The sequence below is a fragment of the Mizuhopecten yessoensis genome, unplaced genomic scaffold, assembly GCF_002113885.1.
Source record: "Mizuhopecten yessoensis strain PY_sf001 unplaced genomic scaffold, ASM211388v2 scaffold10625, whole genome shotgun sequence".
Taxonomy (NCBI): domain Eukaryota; kingdom Metazoa; phylum Mollusca; class Bivalvia; order Pectinida; family Pectinidae; genus Mizuhopecten; species Mizuhopecten yessoensis.
The window spans coordinates 48,193-70,518 of record NW_018408640.1 but is presented as its reverse complement, the minus strand read 5'-3'; the positions used below and the strand labels follow the sequence as shown (position 1 = coordinate 70,518).

Sequence of the window (22,326 nt, the reverse complement as noted above, 5' to 3'; positions counted from 1 at the left end):
ACAATAATATATGAAAAAATAGAATATTGATATTTTATCACAAGAATAATTAAATCTATTTATTTTTGATTTTAATGGTTACATGATGGAACTTTTGTAAATATGTGTCGTATTTTTTGGTTATAACTACCAAAACAACAAATTTTAGGAAATAACACTTTAAATGTTTATTAAAATAAATTTGTTTTTTTTTATACTGTAAATGAAATAAAATGCAGTAACACCACCTTTGTTTTGAGTTTACTTTTTCCAAACAATGTGACAATTTCGGATTATGACTCATTTACAGTCATCGCTGTAATTGACCCTATAACAGTTGTAACGCTCATTTTCATTATACACCAATATATAATGCTGAACGCGCGTGTAGTGATATCTCATCAAGCTGGGGATTACCGTTGCTATTTTTAGACGTAAACAAAATACATGTATCACAGATGAGAGATTACCACAAACACATAAACAGGCTTCACACACCGAAATCTTAATTTAATCAAATGTAGAAACAAAACAAACAACAAATAACGAAAGTAAATATTGAGGAAACGAGAACTGTTTCGCGTCTGCAACGTAAATAAACATGTAGGCTACAGTAGGCCTACTGGATTTTACAAGAGATTTTAAACTCTGGGTCATATCTTACATGCATAATTGTGATCAGGAGCAAACATTGATCGTAGTAAAATAGCCATAACCTAGAACATCGCCTTTGATATAATAAAATGGTAAAAAATGCTAACACTAGTGAAAATTCAATCCAACTCACCGCTACAAGTTGAACCGGATAAGCGGCTAGAACATTTCTTCGTATTTAACGCATGCACAACAAGCTATTGTCTCAATTCTAGCCTATAAGGGGATACCTAAATTGGCGCTTGACTACGGGGAAATCGGATATTCTGGAAAATTCCACCAAACCCCATAAATACATCCCATCTTTGGGCCGTTCTGTGAAAGATATCGAAAAACCATATATAGAGTTTTCTTCAGAATAACTTGGACTACTTATATTTGGAGTTTCAGCTCGTCAGCTTAAAGCGCTAATTCTCCATAATGAATTATACAGAAACTAATGGTCGAAATGCCGATGTTAGCGTGTTTGACCCTAAATATCTCCATATCTAGATTTCCCCTAGATATAACAAATATGCATGGATTTCTACATATATGGAAGTTTCAGCAAAAGTTATTGAGAGGTTTTTTTCGTACTCAAATCACTGATAAATGCGGCAAATTAGCTGAATTTAGCCGTGTTATCATTTCGTTCCGAGGAACGATAACAGAGTTATCGCCCCTACAATACTAATGAATAACTGATGAAGATATCTTCCATTAACAGGTCAGCTATCTTCAGTTTGCCCTCAGGCTTCATGATCGATAGAATTGGTAACAGCGGTAAGTATATCAAGTGTTTTGTTAATAGTTTTATTCGGTTTTAAATTATAAAGTGTATGAGATTGTTTCCTAAAGTGACAGATTGGGCTCATCAATCAAAATATATTTGCATAACTAAATGTGTATTAACCTACACGTCTTTGTTATATCCAATCAAGTATGTGGAAATATATTTTAGTAATTTGGATCAAATACTTCATATTTCTGAAACGGAATTTCGAATTGATTGTAAAGCTTTTGTTTCAGGTTTAAAGATACTTACCGTCGTCCTCTTCTTCGCAGTGACTCTGTGACTCTATTTTGCTGAAATGACACATTACTGCAGCTCGTTAGCGTTTTCATCATATAAAATATTATTAGTCCCCTTCAAAATGTGCCAATGGAATAGTGATTTATTTTTGGTTGCTTGATATATCTTTGCCCATTGGACAAATCTGTTTTTCGTTATAAATATACGTGCAGCCATGGTCACAGCTTCAGTAAGGGGCAATTGCTAAATATTACCGTGTCTTAACCGTGAATTCTGAAGAAAATTTAGAAATTAACTTAACATCTTACTTTCATGTCTAGACATGGCGATTCAATTTCGTATCGTTAATGCCAGTGACAAGCGCAATGAGCAAACATAAGACAATGGCAAGGAAATGAGAGTTCGAAAAATACTTTCTGGAACATTCATTGATATGCTTTGCTTCTCCATGCTTGATTATTCTAGGTTCTGCGATTTTTCTGAGCCTAATGCCGTTGCTTGGTTCAGTCCTTTTCGCAATTGGAGCTATGACACATGGTCAGACTACTGTACCTATGTACATATTGATGGTTGCTGGGCGGGTCATACTGGCCATTGGGAGTGGAACAATTAGAGGTATGTTCATACACAGGGTGAGCAAAATCTATATTTGAATTGTTTGCTAAATTCTGATGAAATGTCTTATCTAAAGTTACCATGAAAGCGATTATTTTTACAGCAACATGTATTTTGACACAGACCATAACGCATTACAATTATTTTGGCTCATGTCGCTTATAATAATGTTATAACGTAGTATGCGACATCAAATACTCCATTTAAGGCATATGCATTTCTGTTTTCCTTTCTTTAGTACTTCAGGCCAGAGTGGTTGCCCATTGTTTCCCTGGAGCAACTCTTGTGCCCGTGGCGTTTGGTTCAATCGGACTTGTGGGACAAAGTTTAAGCTATTTTGTAACACCTAACATAGTGGCAGCAGTTGGATTACGCGTCTCTATATGGTTAGGTAGGAACTAAAAGAACTTAATTATACAATTGATTAATCGTAATCACTAGATCTTATACAGGTCAATAGATGCCATAGTTTTTGCATGCCATCATCCCAGTGAAAATATTTGATTATATATGTACCTCAAAGATTACCCTCATAGTTGACATTGGTATATACGTAATTTTGTGAAGGTATCCTCGATATGATGCGATAATTGAAGGTCACACGAGAGAAGACATTAGGTAATTCATAATGTGGTGCAGCAACGCTTATATTCCAGAATCATATGCTTGTTTACTTTCTNGCTTGTTTCCTTTCGAAATTGCTGTGGTTTGTGTTGTCATATTTCATGGAAGCACACTGTTGACATTTATTTTATATAGGAGTAGTTGCCTCTGGATTTAGTTGTATGTGTGCAGTTTGTCTCGTCTTACTTCTTCAAATGCAGAAACCCATGGAAGCAGATGATTCTGAAAAAAGCAAAACTCCAGTGAGTTGCATTTCTAACACAATCGCTTGACGCAATTCTTTAATAAAAGAAACTGATGGTTTTCTTGTTTAAGTAATTGAAGTATCCAAGATTAAAAACTTCCATTTTTTATTTTAGACACTTAAAGACATAATTGCCCTGCCGACGAATTTTTGGCTGTTTATATGGACGATGGGGTTTATCCAAGGCGCTTGGATCTGCAAGCAAACCAATCTACCGTAAGAATATTGCTACCGTATTTTCCCTAATTTGATTTTCTCCTTCAACTTTTTTAACACTAGAATCTTAAACAATCATCAGTATATTTTGATGTTTTAGCAGAGCGGAGCTACCGTCATAGAGTTTTCTTCTATTGTTGTAGAGACTTTTTGGAGGTACGGTATGGCTTGACAGTGGCAGAGGCAGACTACATTGCCAGCGTCCCTTCTATCGTTATGTTGTTAACTCCTGTCGTATCTATTTTACTGGTAAGTGTTTCTAGCTTCAGCCTTTTACATGTTTCTAATAAACCAAGATGCAACAAAGATGAACAAAAACATCAATGTCCTACCGTCGCTTTGGCTTTGGGCACTGTGAATGACATATGTATTATCATGTCGATAGAATTTTATAGCATACATGTACATGCATACAATGGAATACATAGCTATACTGATTGTGAAATTATGAACAGTTAATAAACAAATTTGTTTTATAGAAGTACATTGACTGTCATGGAGTCGTTCTCACAGCAGCCCTCATATGGATGACGTCTGTTTTTGTTTTATTGGGATTCTGTCCGGCCATCCACCCCCTTATCCTCGCTATAGCAGATGGAACAGGTGCAACTATATATTCTGTAAGTTTGTATATCGATGTTTGATGTAGGTGGAGTGTATACACTAGGGATGCTTTTCTGTCATGTTACTGAGTGACATTAAGTATAATGCATGGCTCTGTTGAATATTTTAGATAATAATGTGGCAGCTCCTAGTCGTTATCAGTCCCGCAGCCTTTGTTGGGACTCTCGGAGGTATATTTTATTTAGTGAGACACCTAACAGCAGCGTTCAGCTTACTTGCCGCTGGATTTATACTGCAGAAACCTGAACAGTACGTATCGATTAACGTTATTAGATGATTGAATCTGTCCATATAGAAAGAACAGATGTTCGATATTTATCAACAATTCTACAACATGATCAATGTGTCTTCAAATACTAAATCATTGACAGATGTCATAAGGGAGAAACCAATATTTTAGATTTTTGTATTCAGTCTCTGTTCAAATTAGTTGTTCTTTCGGTGTAGTAAAACTAGCTGCATGATCACTGTTGTATAAGGTGTTTTTTTAAACAAGAACTTATATATCCTACTCACAGGACTGAATTGAACAGTGCTCTGAACTCTTACAAGCATTTCTTCTTGATGTTGATATTGATGGCGTCCTCCAGCGTGGTCTTGGTTGTGATGATGAATGTGCTGGATTTCCTCGAGGTAAGTTTACATATCTTATCATTTCATAAACATTTGCTGAGCTGAGGACAGTTATTGCATTATCATTTAACATTGAACTATAAAATAAACAATTACTTTCTCTTATCTAATTCAGATATAAAGTATATCTATTTCTGTTTTGATCTTTTATCGTGTTGGTGGTTTGTACTCTTTTAGGCCTGTGCTTTCAATTCAAGGATAGGCAATTGGAGGAAAAACAATATAGAATCAACAGAACTATTATCTGGGATTCAGTTACCGACCACATATACAGAAACAATGGACCACACTTCAAAATGACCCTTAGAAGAGATGTAAACTGAACAATTTTCCATGACTTGTTTCATAACTGTTGTAAAATGAATAAAAGTTTATGCATAAAGATATACTGGTCAGTGTTGTATTGCATGTGCCCCGATCTGCATTGATAGACAGGGAATGTGAAAACTGTATTGTATTACTTGTAACATTATCTGTGTGGACAAGAATATACACGTTATTGTTGTATTATATGCAATACAATATGTGTTGATAGGCATTGCTATACATGTTATGTCAAAGAGTTGTGATTTGGTATTATGTTAATCTAACTCATTAGATCGACTTTTAAAATAAATTCCAGGATTTTATCAACTATTGGATAACCAAGAATGTTTAGTAACACCTAGTAGGTTTAATTAATGAGTCGAGAGTGAGGAAACGTATATTGGTTGTTGGAGAAGTAGACATTATTTTATGAGATTTGCGGTGGTATACCGTAATTATACTGGCGCCAATTGAGCTTTACTGGCGACGCGGAAAAGAACCAGTAAAAAGGATATTTGTGACCGTTAAAGCATTATTTGAATGAAATGTTTTTTTTTTATATCATACTTTATTTTTGAATGTTCACATGTTAGTACACAGTGGAGTACATGACACTTATTACATAGTATTTCATATTGTCTCGCATACTAATGAATTCTATCTCTCTTTTTTTTTCATTTTGTGTCTTTTTCCTGTACAATAACAACTGCTTGCGTTCTTATTTTTAGGTAATAAATAATTCTAGATATGATTAACATCGATATTAAGAATGAGTAAAATATGAAATTAAATTCAATTAATCAATGTTCAATGCTGTGCTGATAACGGCCCACTTCGCTACTACTTGGTCGGCTTTTGCACGGGGATATGACAGGATACATTGATTTTCAATTAGCTTATAGTATGATATTGCAGAACGAACCCCGCCAATAGTTGGCATTGTATGTTTGTTTCTGCATGAGTAAATATATTTCTTTATGATGATGATACACATATTCACACTTTCATTTTCAGGAGTGTCATCTATTCCAAATGAAAAGGAAATATTTGACTATGGAAAATCTATATTACAATAAGTTACAAATTGTTGTCTTAAAAATGACCAGAACGCACGTGTATGAGGAAAATCTCAAAATAAATGCGTTAGCGTTTCTCTATTTAACGTACAAATATTACAAATTTCTGTTTCTGTAATGATAATTTTCATTAGTCTAGAGTTTGTATCGAGTATTCCATGTAGCAATTTAAATTGAAAAGTTTGTAGTGTTGTGTCATCTGTTATACTGAAGGGTAGTTTGAAGTACATCTTCCAACTGTCATTTGTTATATCTAATCCAATTTTCCCTTGCCATTTTTGCATAGATGAAATAGGGAGATCTAGATATCGATTGACCAATACTGCATACAAATCTCTAGTTATCTTTTCTTTCCCTTTTAGTATTTGTATGTATTTGTTTTCTAGTACATCAATATTTTTCTTGTATGTTTTAATCACGTTTTTCCGTGAATTTGGGATAGATGCAAGTAAGCCATAGTACTCAACAAAGTTAATTTGGATATCATATTGAAGTTTAAGTTGATTCACATCAATAAATTCACCCCTGTCATTAACTAAGTCTTTAATGAAGAACATATTATTTTCTACCCACCTTTGATACAGTACATACTGTTTGTTTATCTTAATTTTATTGTTAAACCATATTGGTTGTGATAGTATTTCTGACGGGGTTGTGGGTGGAGCACGCTCTATAGAAGTCCATATTTTGATAATATTACTCCAGAAAGAATTGAAGTGATCTGCTCTGTTGTTTAAGCCCTCGCTATTCATGTTCCAAATTGATTATGGCCAAGTTTATCAGATATTTTGTTTCCAGGGAAAATTGTTGTTGGGGTCTTGTATTTTTTTTTATCCATGTCATTTTTAGTGCTTGGCAGTATGATTTTATATGAGTGAGTCTAAGGCCTCCATTCTCGTATGAGTTTATTATTATATTACTTTTAATATTGTCAATTTTCCCTGACCATAACGAAAAAGGTTTTTGGAGGTTGTTAATGAACACATCAGAAGGGTCTGGAAGTACTGTAAAATATGTGTGAATATTGGGAGTGCTAGTGTCATGATCACCGTGACTTTCCCTGTGTGACTAAGAGATCTAAAAGACCAGTCATTTAATAGTTTGTTAACAGATTCATTTTTTTCATCAAAGTTTTGTAATGTTACATCCTCCTGGTTCAGATCCTATTATGTGATCCCAAGGAGCTTAAACTTCCCTCTGTGATTCCAAACAATATTCTTTTCTTGCAAGTATTCTACCCCACAAGGCCGCTTTGCCCCTAGCCAAACTACATGGGTTTTTTCCGAAATTTAATTTCAAAATAATCTAAAGTAACAAATTTTTCCTTTAGAGATTGTTCATCATCTTCAAGACAGAGTGTTGAATCATCTGCATATTGGCTTAGTAGGTATTCAGAGTGGTCAATATTAAGCCCTTTAATATCAGGATTAAATTTAAAGGAACTGCTTAGTAATTCCACAGACAAAATGAACAAATACGGGGAAGGGGTCTCCTTGTCGAACTCCTCTTTTAATGTCAAAAAATCTTAATCCGTGACCGTTATTATAAATACAACTTGTAATATTTTTGGTCCAAATCCTTGAAACGTTAGAGCTTTTTGTATAAAATGCCATTCTAGAGAGTCAAATACTTTTTCGAAATCTAATAGAATAAGTAGCCCTGGAATATCTTTTTCATTAGTCTTTTCAATAAGATCAAGAATAAGACGTGTACATTCACCTATATATCTACCTTTAATGAACCCTTTTTGAGTATTGCTGATTAAATCTTGTAAAACTGGTTTTATTCTATTTGCAATACTTGCTGCTGCAATTTTATAGTCCACATTTAAAAGAGATATTGGTCGCCAATTTTTCAAAACTAGTTTTGACTTTCCGTCTTTTGGGATGCAATTAATTACGCCTTGTCTCTGAGAAATAGATAGTTGTCCTACTTCTAATGCTTTGTTAAGAGAATTTATTAGAGGTTCATGTAAATCATTGAAGAAAAAATTATAAATTTCAACTGTGAAACCGTCTAGACCAGGTGATTTAAAGTTTCCCATATTTTTTAAAGAATTTAAACATTCCAATCTACTTGAATAAAATGTTAATTTTCAAGATATTGATCGGAATAAAACACTTGTTTGCGGTTCTTTATGTTTCTGCACTTGACTGCTAGCAACTTAACCAGACTATACTAACCTGTAAATGTCCACCTTGGGACTATACCGTTTTTGACGTCGCTTATAACCCTTTGGTTAGATTGTTGTACTAACGCTATTATACCTGTTTTATGCAGCTTGACATGTTTTTTTTGTGTTTTTTTTTTTTTTTTTTGTTCATTTATTTTCATTTTAAGTCTAAAAACTGTGAAAGGTAACAGGCAGCAAACAATGCGTTTAAGTTAAGTTTGGATTCCCTTTGACATCATTTTCCATGAGCTAATTNGGTATCTAATTCATTGAAAGATGATTCATAATAATTTTTTCAATCAAGTAAATGATTTTGATATTGTTATCCATCTTTTGAGACAAAAAGCCTAGCATTAAAACCACCGAAGTAGACTTGCTGAAAGATGTAAAGAAAGCCGATTATAATTTTGTTAAAATTTGGATTTGAATTGATGTGAAGAAAAAATTAAACAGTGGCTTCATTTTCTCTATCAATAAATACAATTACACAATGAACCAAATAGCAGATAAATCGTGCATGTTACATTTGCATATAACACATCTACATTGACACGTATACATCTATACAGGTATGAAAACATCTAAATGTTTGTCTTTAAACATGGAAAAATCACTTTTGAACAAAGCTTACAAAGAACACAAAAACAACAAGAAGATAACGAAATGTCAACACAACCGCCCTGTTAACTCGAAATCGAAAAACGGGGGGAAATATAAACAAAGGAAATATTCACATTGGAATACGTGGAAAAGTGTAAGTAGAACAGGGCCGTGTGGTCCGGACGTCTTCTAGCTCACTGACAACGCTTGCAATATCAATCTACAGTTATTTCAGATCCCTATCGAGAGAACTGGGGTAGCGTTGTTAATATTAATGATAGTTATAGAAATAGTAGATCGTTATACAACACAAAGAATGATTTTTTTATAATGATAAGATAATCTTTTTTCAATTTCAACAGATATTATTGACTTTATATATGTCAATTGGATTTGAAATCAGGCTAGGCCTATTTAAGTCCTTTCCAAACTTATTTACAACCATTACATTTATTCTGTCATAACAATCCAATTAAACAGTGCAGGGGAGATAACCCCAATATAGCTTGTGAAATGAACATTTAACAACTTTTATTTAATCTTTTTCTGTTTATGTTTTAGATATTAACAATTAATTAAATGTATATTTATTGACAACCCATCCTTCATAAAATCCAAGGGATACAGGCCCAAAAGTCCCTGTGTATAAACACATTGACCCTCCATCCACTGGATATATAGGATAAGTTACCAAGAAATAAACATTTTGTACAATTTCAGAATATGATATGGATTCATATAGGAAAATGTAGTTATTGTTTTATATTATTGGAGTTGATTCTCTTAAAATTTGTTTAACAAAGCACTCTAGATTAGTAATGAACAGGTTATATAATAGTACACTCATACATTCCATCCAGTCCAGCAGAACACTAGAGTTGTTGTGAAGATAGATATACACCATTATCAATACTTATTAGCAGAGTGATCATGACTCTATGAATAATAGCATCGCTTTCAATGTAAAGTTTTGCTGTGAGTGTGATTACATTTCAAGCCTATTCGTTTGATAAATGTAGTCAGATATACTTTGTAAAATGGATATGTTAATATCAGCGCTGCATATTAACAGGGATGTGTAGTGGAGGGATTTGCAACTCCGAGTCCAGTGGCGAACACTTATCGTCGCTTTTGTGTTTGTTCACTGGACCGTGAAGTCATCGAGAGCCTACTCTGGCGGTCTGCGCTTGCGCGCTAGTGTCAGGTTATACTCACACTTTCTTCCGGTGTCATGTCAACATGCTATATTTTGGTTTGGACTCTGAGGCAGTCGGTTCATAACATTTCACGATCGGATACTTCAGCGCTTTTTAAATTGTCTCATCATGAATCACACATCATGTCAACGTCTGATTTTCTGTCTTTGGATAATGACATAGATTTAGAACACTTGCTTGGAGAGTTTACAGAATATAATGAGTCGGACATTTCAGACGACGATTTTGACAGGGATGTGTAGTGGACTAGTACTCAATATATTAAATTGTACACCCCTGTAATCGTGCATATTCGGCAGTCAAATAAGTCGGCATACAGTTCAGAGTATCATTAAAAAAAATACAAAAATAAAATAAATTGCTTGTTTGTATTACATGCCATTTTCATTAGACCCTTTCTCACAAGTGTCCCGGATTGGGTACCGTCCCAGATTGGGTATCGCCACAGTACTGTAGTACTGCAGTGGTCAGTTTCCAGACCAATAAAAACAAAAACACTGACATACCACAAATAACACCTGCAAAAATTACTCATCTTTTTAATTTATTGATATCCCACGTTTGAAAAATGGTGGAATATAGGCTTATTGGAAGAAAATTTGATCTAAACAGCGAGATGACAACATGGTTTCACTGAAAATGACGCCATTTCCGACGTGATACACACATTAGCTCTTTTTGAAACAAAAATTACACAAATTAATAATAACTCACCGACAAAAAACTACTCCATTACAAAATAAAATTTATTTAGCTTTATATTGCCGTTCATTTTGAAAAGCTTGATTAAATACTTTGAAAGACATTTGAAACACAAAAAGGGTGGTAATGAGATTTTTTCCACCCACAATTTTCAAATGTTTACAAAAAAGTTCGTAACATAGCGGGCAGTTCCTGACCAATAAAAACAAAAATACTGACGGAGGACAAATAAACTCGGGTCTACACAATACAAAAGTTACTCATCCTTTCATTGATATCCGTTGTTTGAAAAATGGTGGAATTTATTGGAAGAAAAATTGATCTAAACAGCGAGATGACAACATGGTTTCACTGATAATGACGCCATTTCCGACGAAAAGTGATAAAAACATTAGCTCTTTTTGAAACAAAAATAACACAAATTAATAATAACTCACCGCCATAAATTTAACCCCATACAAAATTTAATTAATTAAGCTTTCCATGGATATACTTCATTCTAATGTAAACCATTCCGTTGAGGAGGAATTAGAAACACAACTTTGTTGGGTTAGCAAAACAAAATCTCGAATCTCAAAAAACAACATCCAGTTGACGTTGAACACAGTCACAAAAAATGAAAAAATATGGTAATAAATCAATACATCGGGTCCTTTGACACCATCTACTACTTCCACCAGATGTAATATAAACAACCCACAACAACAAGATAAACAAAAAATGTAGTAATACTCAGTATTATTGGTTTGTTTACACACCAATTTCACGCTTCAACCCCGCTCTGATGAAGCCATAACTTGTCCGCTAGGGGGCGCTCGTATCACAGAACACCGATCAAGGGAGATAAGCCAACCTCACTCGGAACATATTTACTAAGGCAAAGAGGAAGTTGCGTATCCCTCCACTAGACATCCCTGCTATTAAGCATCCATTTACTAGAGTTTTTAGATTAAAATTATCATGATTACCAGTTATAACAAATTGAGAAATATTTAATACTAATTGCATTCTAAAGCTGGTGTGTCATTTAGATGATCAATATATAAGTCACTATTTAGGTGACAAATTATGATATTGAATTTTCTTGGCCCATAGTTTTCAAATGTGCTAGCAATTTCTTCAGTGTTGTTCATATTATCAGACTTCATAATTTTTTTAAATTGTTGAATGGAAGTAGCATTAAAAGTTTCTGCAGATAGAAGGTTAAATTCTCTACACATTGAGGGAAAATAATTATATAACTATTGAAATAATTCTCAGTTCTACAGAAAGGGTGATTGAACATACGGCTATTTCTTAGTGGGTATCTTACATTTATGTGCTAATTTATGATTTTTTCGCGTACAGCAAAGTGATTCAAGTCCAATTTTTGCATAAAGCTTACCACGAGAGGTCCCTCAACGCAATCATGTAATAATTCTTAATGCCTGTAGCTGGATTGAATCAAGAATATTTTTATTTTGGTTACTACAGTTATACGGCCCATACTACATCCCCATATTCAAGTATTGGTCTATTAAAAGAGGTATATATTGGTGTAAGACTTGTTTTATTCAATTTGTGTTTGAACATTCTCAATATATTCATTCTTTTATAGGCTAGCTCATAAATATTGTCAACATGATATGTCCATTTTCCATCACTACTACAGTTAAATCACGATGCTTATGAGTTTGTTTAGTAATTACAGTTTTATTATCAAATAAAATATCTGGATGATTTTGTTCCCTTTTCCTCGAAAAGATTACAGATTCAGTTTTTAGTGAATTAAATCTTATATCCCATTTTTTTGCCCGTGCATTTATATAACCTAGATCATTATTTAATTTCACTGCAATTTCATTTTGATTGTTGCCCATTACTTCATAGAGAGAAGTATCATCTGCAAAAAGTTTTATTTTACTTGTTACACATTCTGTTATATCATTAACATAGATTAAGAAAAGAAATGGACCAAGGACCAAGCGTTGGGGTACACCGGTTTCGACACGCTTAAAAGTTGAATAAAACCCCTCTGTTGATACTCTCTGCTTTCTATCAGAAACTGCCAAACTCTATCAAACGCCTTACTTACATCATAAAATATAAATCTGATTTCATTATTTTGATCCAAGTTATTTACAATAGTGTCATATATAGATAATAACTGGTTTACAATCGAGTATCTTGGTAAGAAGCCTGATTGGTGTTTCGTTATGATATCACATTCTTTCATATAATAAAACATATATTTGAAATTAACTCTTTCACCAATTTTGCTAAAACGTGATGTAATAGATATTGGCCTATAGTTAGAAACATCATTTCGAGCACCCAACCTTTGTATATTGCATTAATATAAGCTGTTTTCCAAGAAAGAGTTATAATACCAGATTCAATAGTCCTATTACAAAGTAAAGTTTGAGGACATATAAGAGAAGGTGCTAATTTCTTTATTATCTTGGGTATCATGCCATCTGGGCCAGGAGGTTTTTATCATTAAGTAAACACAGTTGATATTTAGAGTCCACTTCCGATATAATAATATTGTCTAGAAGGAAGGGAAAAGTGTTTTCATGGGGGGTAAGGGGTTGAAGATTTTCGGAAGATGTTGATATTGAGCTGAAGTAGTTATTTAGACATTCTGCTTTTTCAAATGGATGATGTATTAAGGATGTACTCTTCTGAGGTTTCAATCACGTTCAAGTCTCGTTTTGATCTGGTGTATTGGGTTTTTGTAATATTTAACAACTTATGATCAAGTTTATTAGCAAACACGCATCTGAAAAATATGTCAAAAAACTAGATGCCTGTTGTTTGTAGAACTTAGAAAAATTACCAATTCGGCGGCCATTTTGAAAATGTGTATTATTGTGTAAATCTTGCGCTTCAAAAAATGCCAAAATTTCACCTTTTTTGGCACTAGATTGATCACTTAAATTGTCATTGTGTCGCCATTTTTAATTGTAGCAGGTTCATTTTTTGCTGTACAACTTGATAATGTTCAATATGATAAAAATAATTTGCAACAAACTGGAAAATGATACATTATTGATATTTTCTTTTACGTGTTTAGTATAACTGAAGCACTTTTGATTTTTGACCCCGAAAAAAGTAAAAAAAAATAACACAAATGATAATGGGACAAAAAAAGAAGCACACTGACCCCCCCATTTTTGTAGATGTTTTAGAAAGAGAAACACGTTTTCATTTAATTCATTAAATATTAAAAAAAGTTAAATACCAGAACTTTTTATATCAAGCGTTTAATCTGTAAAAAAAAAAAGGTAAAAAATTAGTATTTTTTCATTAAAAAATAGGGGGTAGGGGTAACTAAAATCGGCTTTTTGAGTTAAAACAATAATATTAAGAAATTTTACTTCCATAATTTAAAAGAAAATAATATTTTCAACAATTCTGCAAACATTTATACATATCTGATAACACACTTGGAAGAAATTGTATGAATTTGTTCTGCAAGTGGTCAAAAGCCAAAAAAACACCTAAAATCACATGTGGTAAATTGGTATCTTTGACCGATCATAGCACAAAAACGAGCACACGGACATATTTTTTTTTTGCATTTTCTACTATGTCATTTACTCCTTTTTCCAAAAATCCATATAAGAAAAAAAGTTTAATACAGGAAATTTTTGACTTTTCAGAGGTGTACATCCTTAAGTTAATATTTTCAGAAAGAGGAGGAAGACAATTTGATACATTATTTGAATGCATGACAAATCTAGCAATTTTCCACCATTAATAAGGAGGCACAGATTGGTCACCAAGCGATTGTTGTAATTTTTCAAGTGTTTTTAGCTTCTCCAACAAGGTCTATTACTTCATTTCTGCATCCACATGCATCTTTTGGAACGTTGTACTGTAAATTTGACCATATGCAATCTACATCTGTCGCAAAAGTCATGATATACGCACTAATTTCTTAAATACCAAATCAACGTCGACATGTAGACACCGTAAAAAAATATCAGAATTTATAAGTGTACACGTATGAATACAATAGACAACATGGACTTATATCTTTTTATCACAAACGAACATTATGTAATATAAAAAATCGTCATCCGATCAATTACCTCCTGTGCATAACTGATCGAATTAGAACACTTCTGCAAACCGAACCCTCTCTCAACCGGGCAAATATCCATATCCCATGTATGATCGGGTTAGAGAAGTTTCACTGTGCATAACAAACGGACAAGCTATACATAAATACAGAAAGACAGTCAGACAACACACAAAGTACGGGACAAAGTTTGCTGCTTTACCGAACCACATACAAAATATTTCTGCTTATATCAGTATATCCAACTTTATTACACATTTGTAACATTAGTTGTTATAAACTCGCAACAAATAGAGCAAAGACATATGACCTAGAATGTTTAATCTACAAATGCGGCAAAAAGAGAAATATATTTCTTTAAGTTAGTTGTTTTTAATACGAGACGCTAAATTCATGAGCTGTAACTTAATTGATTAGTTGATTTATCCCTCGCAAGGACTTAGGATTATCGAAGATCTAAAAGCAATGGATGATATTGGACAGTACCAAATTATTGAAATCTTGGGATTTTTACAGCTAAAGTTGGTTTTGACCACCCCTTAGAAAGTGCTTATGCATACTTCAGATGTCGCATAGGAAGTACGTATAATATAACCTACATTCTTATTGGTCTATGTAATAGGTAACTATTATATTTTCCTTTGTCATAAGTGTGATTTTGTTTTTATCAACACGACATTTTTTATCGTCCCATCTACGAATTGATTCAGATTATAACGATTACAATCAAAATCGTCACTGGGCTAAAGCCAATATAATTATATATACCGCATAAGTCATTTAAGGTTAATATTATGTACTTTAATGATAACATTAACATATATGTATACTGCCGACCTTTTCATCTGTGGATTTATTAATTGAAATCATTTTAAGGATTTCTTTTCGGAAGTGGCCGGAAAGCTTAAGTGATCAAATATCAAACTTTGATAACTTAATAAACTTTCTAAAAACAAAGCTGTCACCAGACACTGTTTTTAGTATACCTGATATTACTGTTGATTTTACCCAAAACTATCTGTGTTCACTTGATTTAAATAAAGCAGTAGGATTAGATGACATAAGTTCAAGGCTCCTTAGATTAGCTGGAGCTAAGATTGCTCCATCACTCACCTACATAATGAACATGAGTATCAAAAGTGGTAAATTTCCAACAAACTTGAAGCTCGCTAAAGTCATGCCATTACAAAAAAGTGGTAAGGCCTCAGAGTTGTCCAATTATAGGCCTATTTCTATTTTACCTGTTATTTCCAAAATATTGGAAAGGCATGTTCACAGCACTTTTAATAATTATCTTAATACCCAAGATCTCCTTCTCTCATTACAATTTGGTTTCCGACAAAATCTTTCATGTGAAACCGCCCTTTTAAATATTGTTAACAAATGGGCAAAGGAAATTGATCATGGAAATATAAACGGTGTTGTCTTCCTAGATTTTAGGAAGGCTTTTGACCTAGTTAACCATACTGTATTAATACAAAAATTGAAAATGTATCAATGTGATGTCACTGCTGTCTCTTGGTTCAAATCTTATTTAAGTGATAGGTATCAAAAAGTCTCTATTTCAGGAAATCTATCTGAGGCCAAGAGGATAACCCATGGGTACCTCAGGGCTCAATACTTGGTCCTTTGATGTTTTTAGTATTTATCAACGATTTACCGTTGATAACTACTTGCAGGATGGACATGTACGCAGACGACTCTACAATGTCTGCTTCTGGTAAAACGGTTGATTTGATTTTGTCAGAGCGAAATTAGAACATGATTTAAAGAAAGTGGAATACTGGTGTTTTGAAAATAAAATGATTGTTAACTTAGATATAGACAAAATGTATGGTTTTAACAACTAAACAGAGGCGCTGTAAATTAAGTGAAAACTAACTTTGACTTTTAAAAATGAGAAAATACAACAGGTAGAGACTGAAAAAATTTTAGACCACCACTTATCGTTTTAAGAACTGACTCTACTGACAATATAACGAACAAGGTAAATAAATTACAAAAACGCGCAGCAAGCCTAATTTTAGATGTTCCGTTTGAAACTCCTTCGAACGAAATGTGTTCTGTGTTGAAATGAATGCCTATCAAATTGTATATTAATTATAGAAAGACTGTAATGACCTTTAAATGTGTACATGGACTTGCTCCTGAATATCTATGTTCTTGTTTTAAACATGTAAACAGTGTCCACTCCAGAGCTACACGACGGGCTGAACAGAATGTGTTGTACATTCCTAAGCACAGGACAAACTTCTATTCTAGTCACTTTGTTTTATCAAGTTGTAAGACTTGGAATGCACTTCCAAATGATGTAAGGTCATCACCATCTTTTAACACTTTTAAGCATAGAGCTATAAAGCACTACTGTGATTCATACTTTTAGATAAAGAAAACAGTTTTTAATTGATGCTATATTAGCGTATATCCTGGTAATTTTTATACGTTGCTATATTAGCATATATGCATGTAAGGCTTCGGCCATTTAACTATTGTCAGACCTTCAAAGCATGAGAGTTATGCTTTCTGTGATATTTGATGTAATGTACTATATAATTGCATGTAATATTTTCAGCAATATCATAACTTATATTTTAGATGTCATTTATGTTTATTATTATTATTAATATTACAAGCTAACCGGTAATAAGATTTATATATATATTTTAAATGCCGCCGTGACTATTCTCAATAATTATGTTTATTGAAGATTTAAAAGAAACTGTAGTTAGGTATACATGTAGCAAACACTAGTGAAAGCAAGTGGATTTTTTTTTATAAAAGCACTGGATACATTCTTGAGTGTAATCAGCTCAACAGAACTCAAAATATAAGTAGTGCATTTTATAAACTGATTTTTCTATTCATATAGTAACAGTGATAGAGACCTAACCCCCGGGCCTGGACCTGGACCTTGACCTTTGATATCAAAGGCTGAAAAGCTATCCAAAAGCTTAAAGTCCATGTATGCACACACACAAGGTTCTACACTTAAAGTTGATAAGTTGTGTATGCTCACGGAGGTCCCTATTTCACACCACATACACACACACACACAACGCCAAATGACTAATACCAAACTAAAGGAACGCCATCGTTCTCCTATGATAATAGCTTTTGGTTCTAAGAATAGAAAACGGCAGTAAAAGCTATATGGTTGTGAAAGGTTTTGGAGAATTATTTATGAAAAAATGACAAGATAAAATTTACCGACGATGAAGTTGTAGGAATTGTGTAATCCCGGTTGAACATATTGTATGTCTTTGTTTAATTTATACCCATTCTGAATTGATCATATCCAAACTCCGAACGGTAAATCTTTGCCAAATTATTTAAATTTCGCGATGCTACTATGTTTGTGTACTAAAAAAGCCGATTCCCCTCAGGTATAGCATTTGACCTGACCCAATGTGTATACATTGTGCAGTTTGGACAAAATGCACAGTGCAAAGGCTAATTTTACCATTTTTTATGATCATTGAAACAGTCGGTCGAGCCGACTAATCGGTTCGTCATGACAGATGGACAGATTATCGGTGATTTTATGCATACTGTTTTTTGACCATTTGTAGAAATATGAAGGCAATATCTTCCAAGTGTATTATTAAATATGTACAGTTGTGGGATCTCACAACGTTACACGATGTGCGATGTGAGCACGATGTGTGCACGGTGTGTGAACGATGTGTTCACGAAGTGCGAACGATACAAATCTGGACGATCATTGCTTGCGCACATTTGTGCGGACGATCGACGAAGGCTGTGCGATAACAATCGTGGTTGGTGTAAATTGAGGAATGGCTTAATAATATATACAGTTTCGTGGTTAAACATATTAACTTGATTTTTTAGTATGTTTCTATATTCATTTATAAGCTTATCTTTCTGTTTATATTTTCTTAAATTTTTAAATGGTGTTTTCGATGTTTTTTAAACGACCTAAATCGACACATGTAAAATTACAACACAGTCTCGGCAACACAGGTAAACATAGCCACTATGTCCCTGGACCGTAGTTTTTTCCCCGCCCGGGGCACTTACGTAACTCGCCAAGGTGAGAAAACCAGGTGAGGGAAGCTATTAACCAAAACGAATGCAAATAACAAATACTTAACAACCAGTTGAGTTTTCATAACGGTCATAGGCACAGACCAGGTAAAACTCAGATCACTCATCAAATTGTTATTTACCTATTCGTTTACCTAGCTAGGAGCCAAACCCATTCTTGACAGTCAAACGGTCACTGTATACTGTGTTACATGCATTGTAAAATTGTACATAATCTTAATTATTGTGATGAGAAATTACAGTAGCATGTACAGTGTACATTATTGCATACGAGCCTTTCGTATTTATTTCATTCCGTAATATTGATCACGAAATTGCACCAAATCGCACAGTTGTGCGGAAAGAAGCGGACGGTGTGCGAACGCTATTTTTGGTGCGTTGTGCGTCAAACAACTGTATGAATGTTAACAGAATTGATAAAAAATAATGTTATTTTAAATTATAAAAGTAAAAACTTTTTTTTTCTGTTAACTTATAAAAATTACACATTGTATCATCTCTTTTTGCAGATTTAGCGCTTAATATAAAAAAGTTCTGCTATTTTTTTCTTTTTTTAATATTTGATGAATCAAAAGAAAATGCTTTTCTCTTTCTAAAACAGCCACAAAAGTGGGGCTCCGTGCGGTTTTTTAGTTTGTTGCATTATTATGCGTTATTTTTCACCTTTTTCGGGGACAAACATAAAAAAATGCTTCGGTTACACTGAATAGGCAAAAAAATACCAATAATGTAGAATTTTCCACCTTGTTGCATATTATTTTCATCATATCAAACATTGTAAAGTCGTACAGCAAAAATGAACTTGCTATAATCAAAAATGGCGACAAGCGAAAGAAATACACTTTTTCAAAATAGCCGCCGATTTTTTTTATTTTTTTTTTAATTCTTAAAAAATCATCTTCTTCCTACCACAGGTATCTAGTTTTTTGACACATTTGTCAGATGCTATCAAAATTAGTCATAACTTATTAAATATTACAAAAACCTGTTACAAAAGATAGAAACGTGATTCATACGTGATTTAAAAACTTCAAAAGAGTACATCATTCATCAACATGAAATACTTCATTGATAAGTAATTCTGCATAAAAGTATTATAAGCAAATCAACACTAAAAACAAAACTGAAGCGTATGAACTTGTACCGTAACTAAGGGTATTCGGATATCATTGAGTTGGCTTTGTTTGTACAAAAGGAACTTGTACCGTAACAAAGGGTATTCAGATATCATCCAAGTGACTTTGTTTGTACAGAAAGAACTTGTACCGTAACAAAGTGTTTTCGGATATCATTGAAGTGGCTTTGTTTGTACAGAAGGAACTTGAGTCGTCAGATAAATTATAAGGATACCGGTGGATGTACCTAAAAGGCGTTCAGTCAGGCCTAATATACCGAGGAACACCGGTATATTTGTACCTTCAAAAAGCATTATAACGACAAATTAAAGGCGTTAATATGCCATTTTTGCGTTATAACGACACTTTTTGCGTTATTACGACATATGACAAACGTTATTACGATTTTATTTTGCGTTATTACGACTTTTAAATGCGTTATTACGACTTAATATGCGTTACTACGACTTAATTCGCGTGTTTACGATTTTAAAAAGGCATTCTTACACTTTTATCCGCGTAATAACTCCATTTTAAAGTTTATTTTCCGTTCAAAAGTTTACATTTCTAGGCCTTCGTAGCATATTAAATCGCGTTCATAACGGCAAAACAATTGCGCTTTTTTGAAAATATCAAGAACCCATATTCTATGACACGCCGAAAAAAATCAAAAGGCCGCAAAAGCCAGAAATACATCTTGAAAAATCGATGCCTTTTATATGTGTATGACTGTATGTTGTAACTGTCAATTATCACTCTGTCAACGTACACTGTTAAATACCAATTTAAAACCCATGTTATAACAACATTGTGTTTTTAATCAATATACCATATATAAGCTCTTTAATGTTCTATCCTTTTATTGCACGATAAGGATTTGGTTGAGAGCACATACAGGTGCAATATTGATAAAAACCCATCTGTGACGCAACTACATTTGCGATGCTGTTTTAATTGATACATATTTGTAGAACATTTTGTGGTTACAATACAACAAGCTGGATCATGCCAGGTGAGGACTTTTGTTTGACATATTTTAGAACTATGTGTTGATTATGTATATGTATGCACAATGTTAGTGTTCTTAAACTTATGATTGTCTTCATTGTTCAAGTATTACAATATACATTTTGCTATGACATTTCTTATACAAGTGAGTTATCAACAATACAATTGTTGATGTTAATGATAATTGCGGAAGATTTAAGTGTTACTTGGAGGTGATCAGTCATATTGTCATTGCTTATCATCAGTCTAGTTATAACTATATTATTACACCATATACGATTACTATATTGTACACTTTACATCCGGCTAATGTATTGTGAAAGCTTGGAAGTTGATCTTTTAGCATGGAGAACACATTAGTTTCTTCTGATGCGTCCTTATAAATGTTTCCTTTAGCAGTTTCCTTGGAATATGGAGTGATATTTGTCAACACTTTCCTCACATTTGGGCTCTTCAAAAGAACTGGAAACAATAATCAGATCATCCTGGAAAATCATCTCCCAATCAGTGCTCCATCAGTCTTTGATAGGTTGCAGGGGCATTGATGAGACCGAATTGTAACCAGTTAACCTCCCACAATATTAAAGAACCAACTGTAAAAGCTGTCCTTTCTTTGTGTTCTTCTAACATCTCAAATCGGTGGTAGCCGCACGGCAGTGGCTATTGACACTCGGGTGGTAATAGTAACGGCCTTTATATTTTATTTCAAGCCTTTTTATCATTTTATAGAGCAACCATTAAATCGCTATGATAATATTGGTAAATATACACAAATCCGACACCTTGTGCCATTTGTTTTGAGAATAATTTAGCAGGTATACTGCCGAATGTTGATTGGTACGTACAATGCTGATTTGAGACATTCCTGTGATTGTAAAAAGAATTAGAAACGTATAACATGATGTGTTTTCTACAGTACATTAATTGATTAAATAGAATAATTCTTATAAGGCATCGATAATCTGAGACTCTCAAGTGTGCGTATGAATGACTTTAACTTTAATATATTTCGATAAGTTCTTTGCATGGTATTCAATGCGAATACCATTCCAAAAATTTGTCGAAATATATTAAAGTTCCTGAAATAGTAAAAAATATAATATATATACATATAATGATGTTCCTACAGAACCTGTTCGTATTAAATAAAAGACGTATAATATATCATAAAGCATCTATGCTATTGTTATCACTATTCAATCGATATGGGTATAGGTTGATAGTGTCTACCAATTGTGTTTGGAAAGAATGAGTGATGGTATGTGTGTATTGGTGAGAAGATGTGTATGTAATAAGGGTTGTTTCCCTTTGTGCTATTGGGTCTACAGGAATAAGGATTTTACAAGAATATGCAGACACCACAGCGTCTTCTTTATCAAGTTCACTGTTAGACCTGT

General features: G+C 33.4%; 1 protein-coding gene across 1 annotated transcript in view; it reads left to right on the top strand.

Annotated features, from left to right (window-relative positions):
• Window positions 1–2,172: 2,172 nt before the first annotated feature.
• LOC110461490 overlaps window positions 2,173–22,326 on the top strand; it is a gene marked incomplete at its 3' end in the record, with an annotated part of 68,035 nt that continues 47,881 nt past the window's right edge. The window contains exons 1-6 of the mRNA XM_021514963.1: window positions 2,173–2,260; window positions 3,445–3,593; window positions 3,824–3,964; window positions 4,078–4,217; window positions 4,487–4,601; window positions 4,779–4,855. Coding sequence (XP_021370638.1) covers window positions 2,173–2,260; window positions 3,445–3,593; window positions 3,824–3,964; window positions 4,078–4,217; window positions 4,487–4,601; window positions 4,779–4,855 — 710 coding nt within the window. The remainder of the gene's footprint in view (window positions 2,261–3,444; window positions 3,594–3,823; window positions 3,965–4,077; window positions 4,218–4,486; window positions 4,602–4,778; window positions 4,856–22,326) is intronic.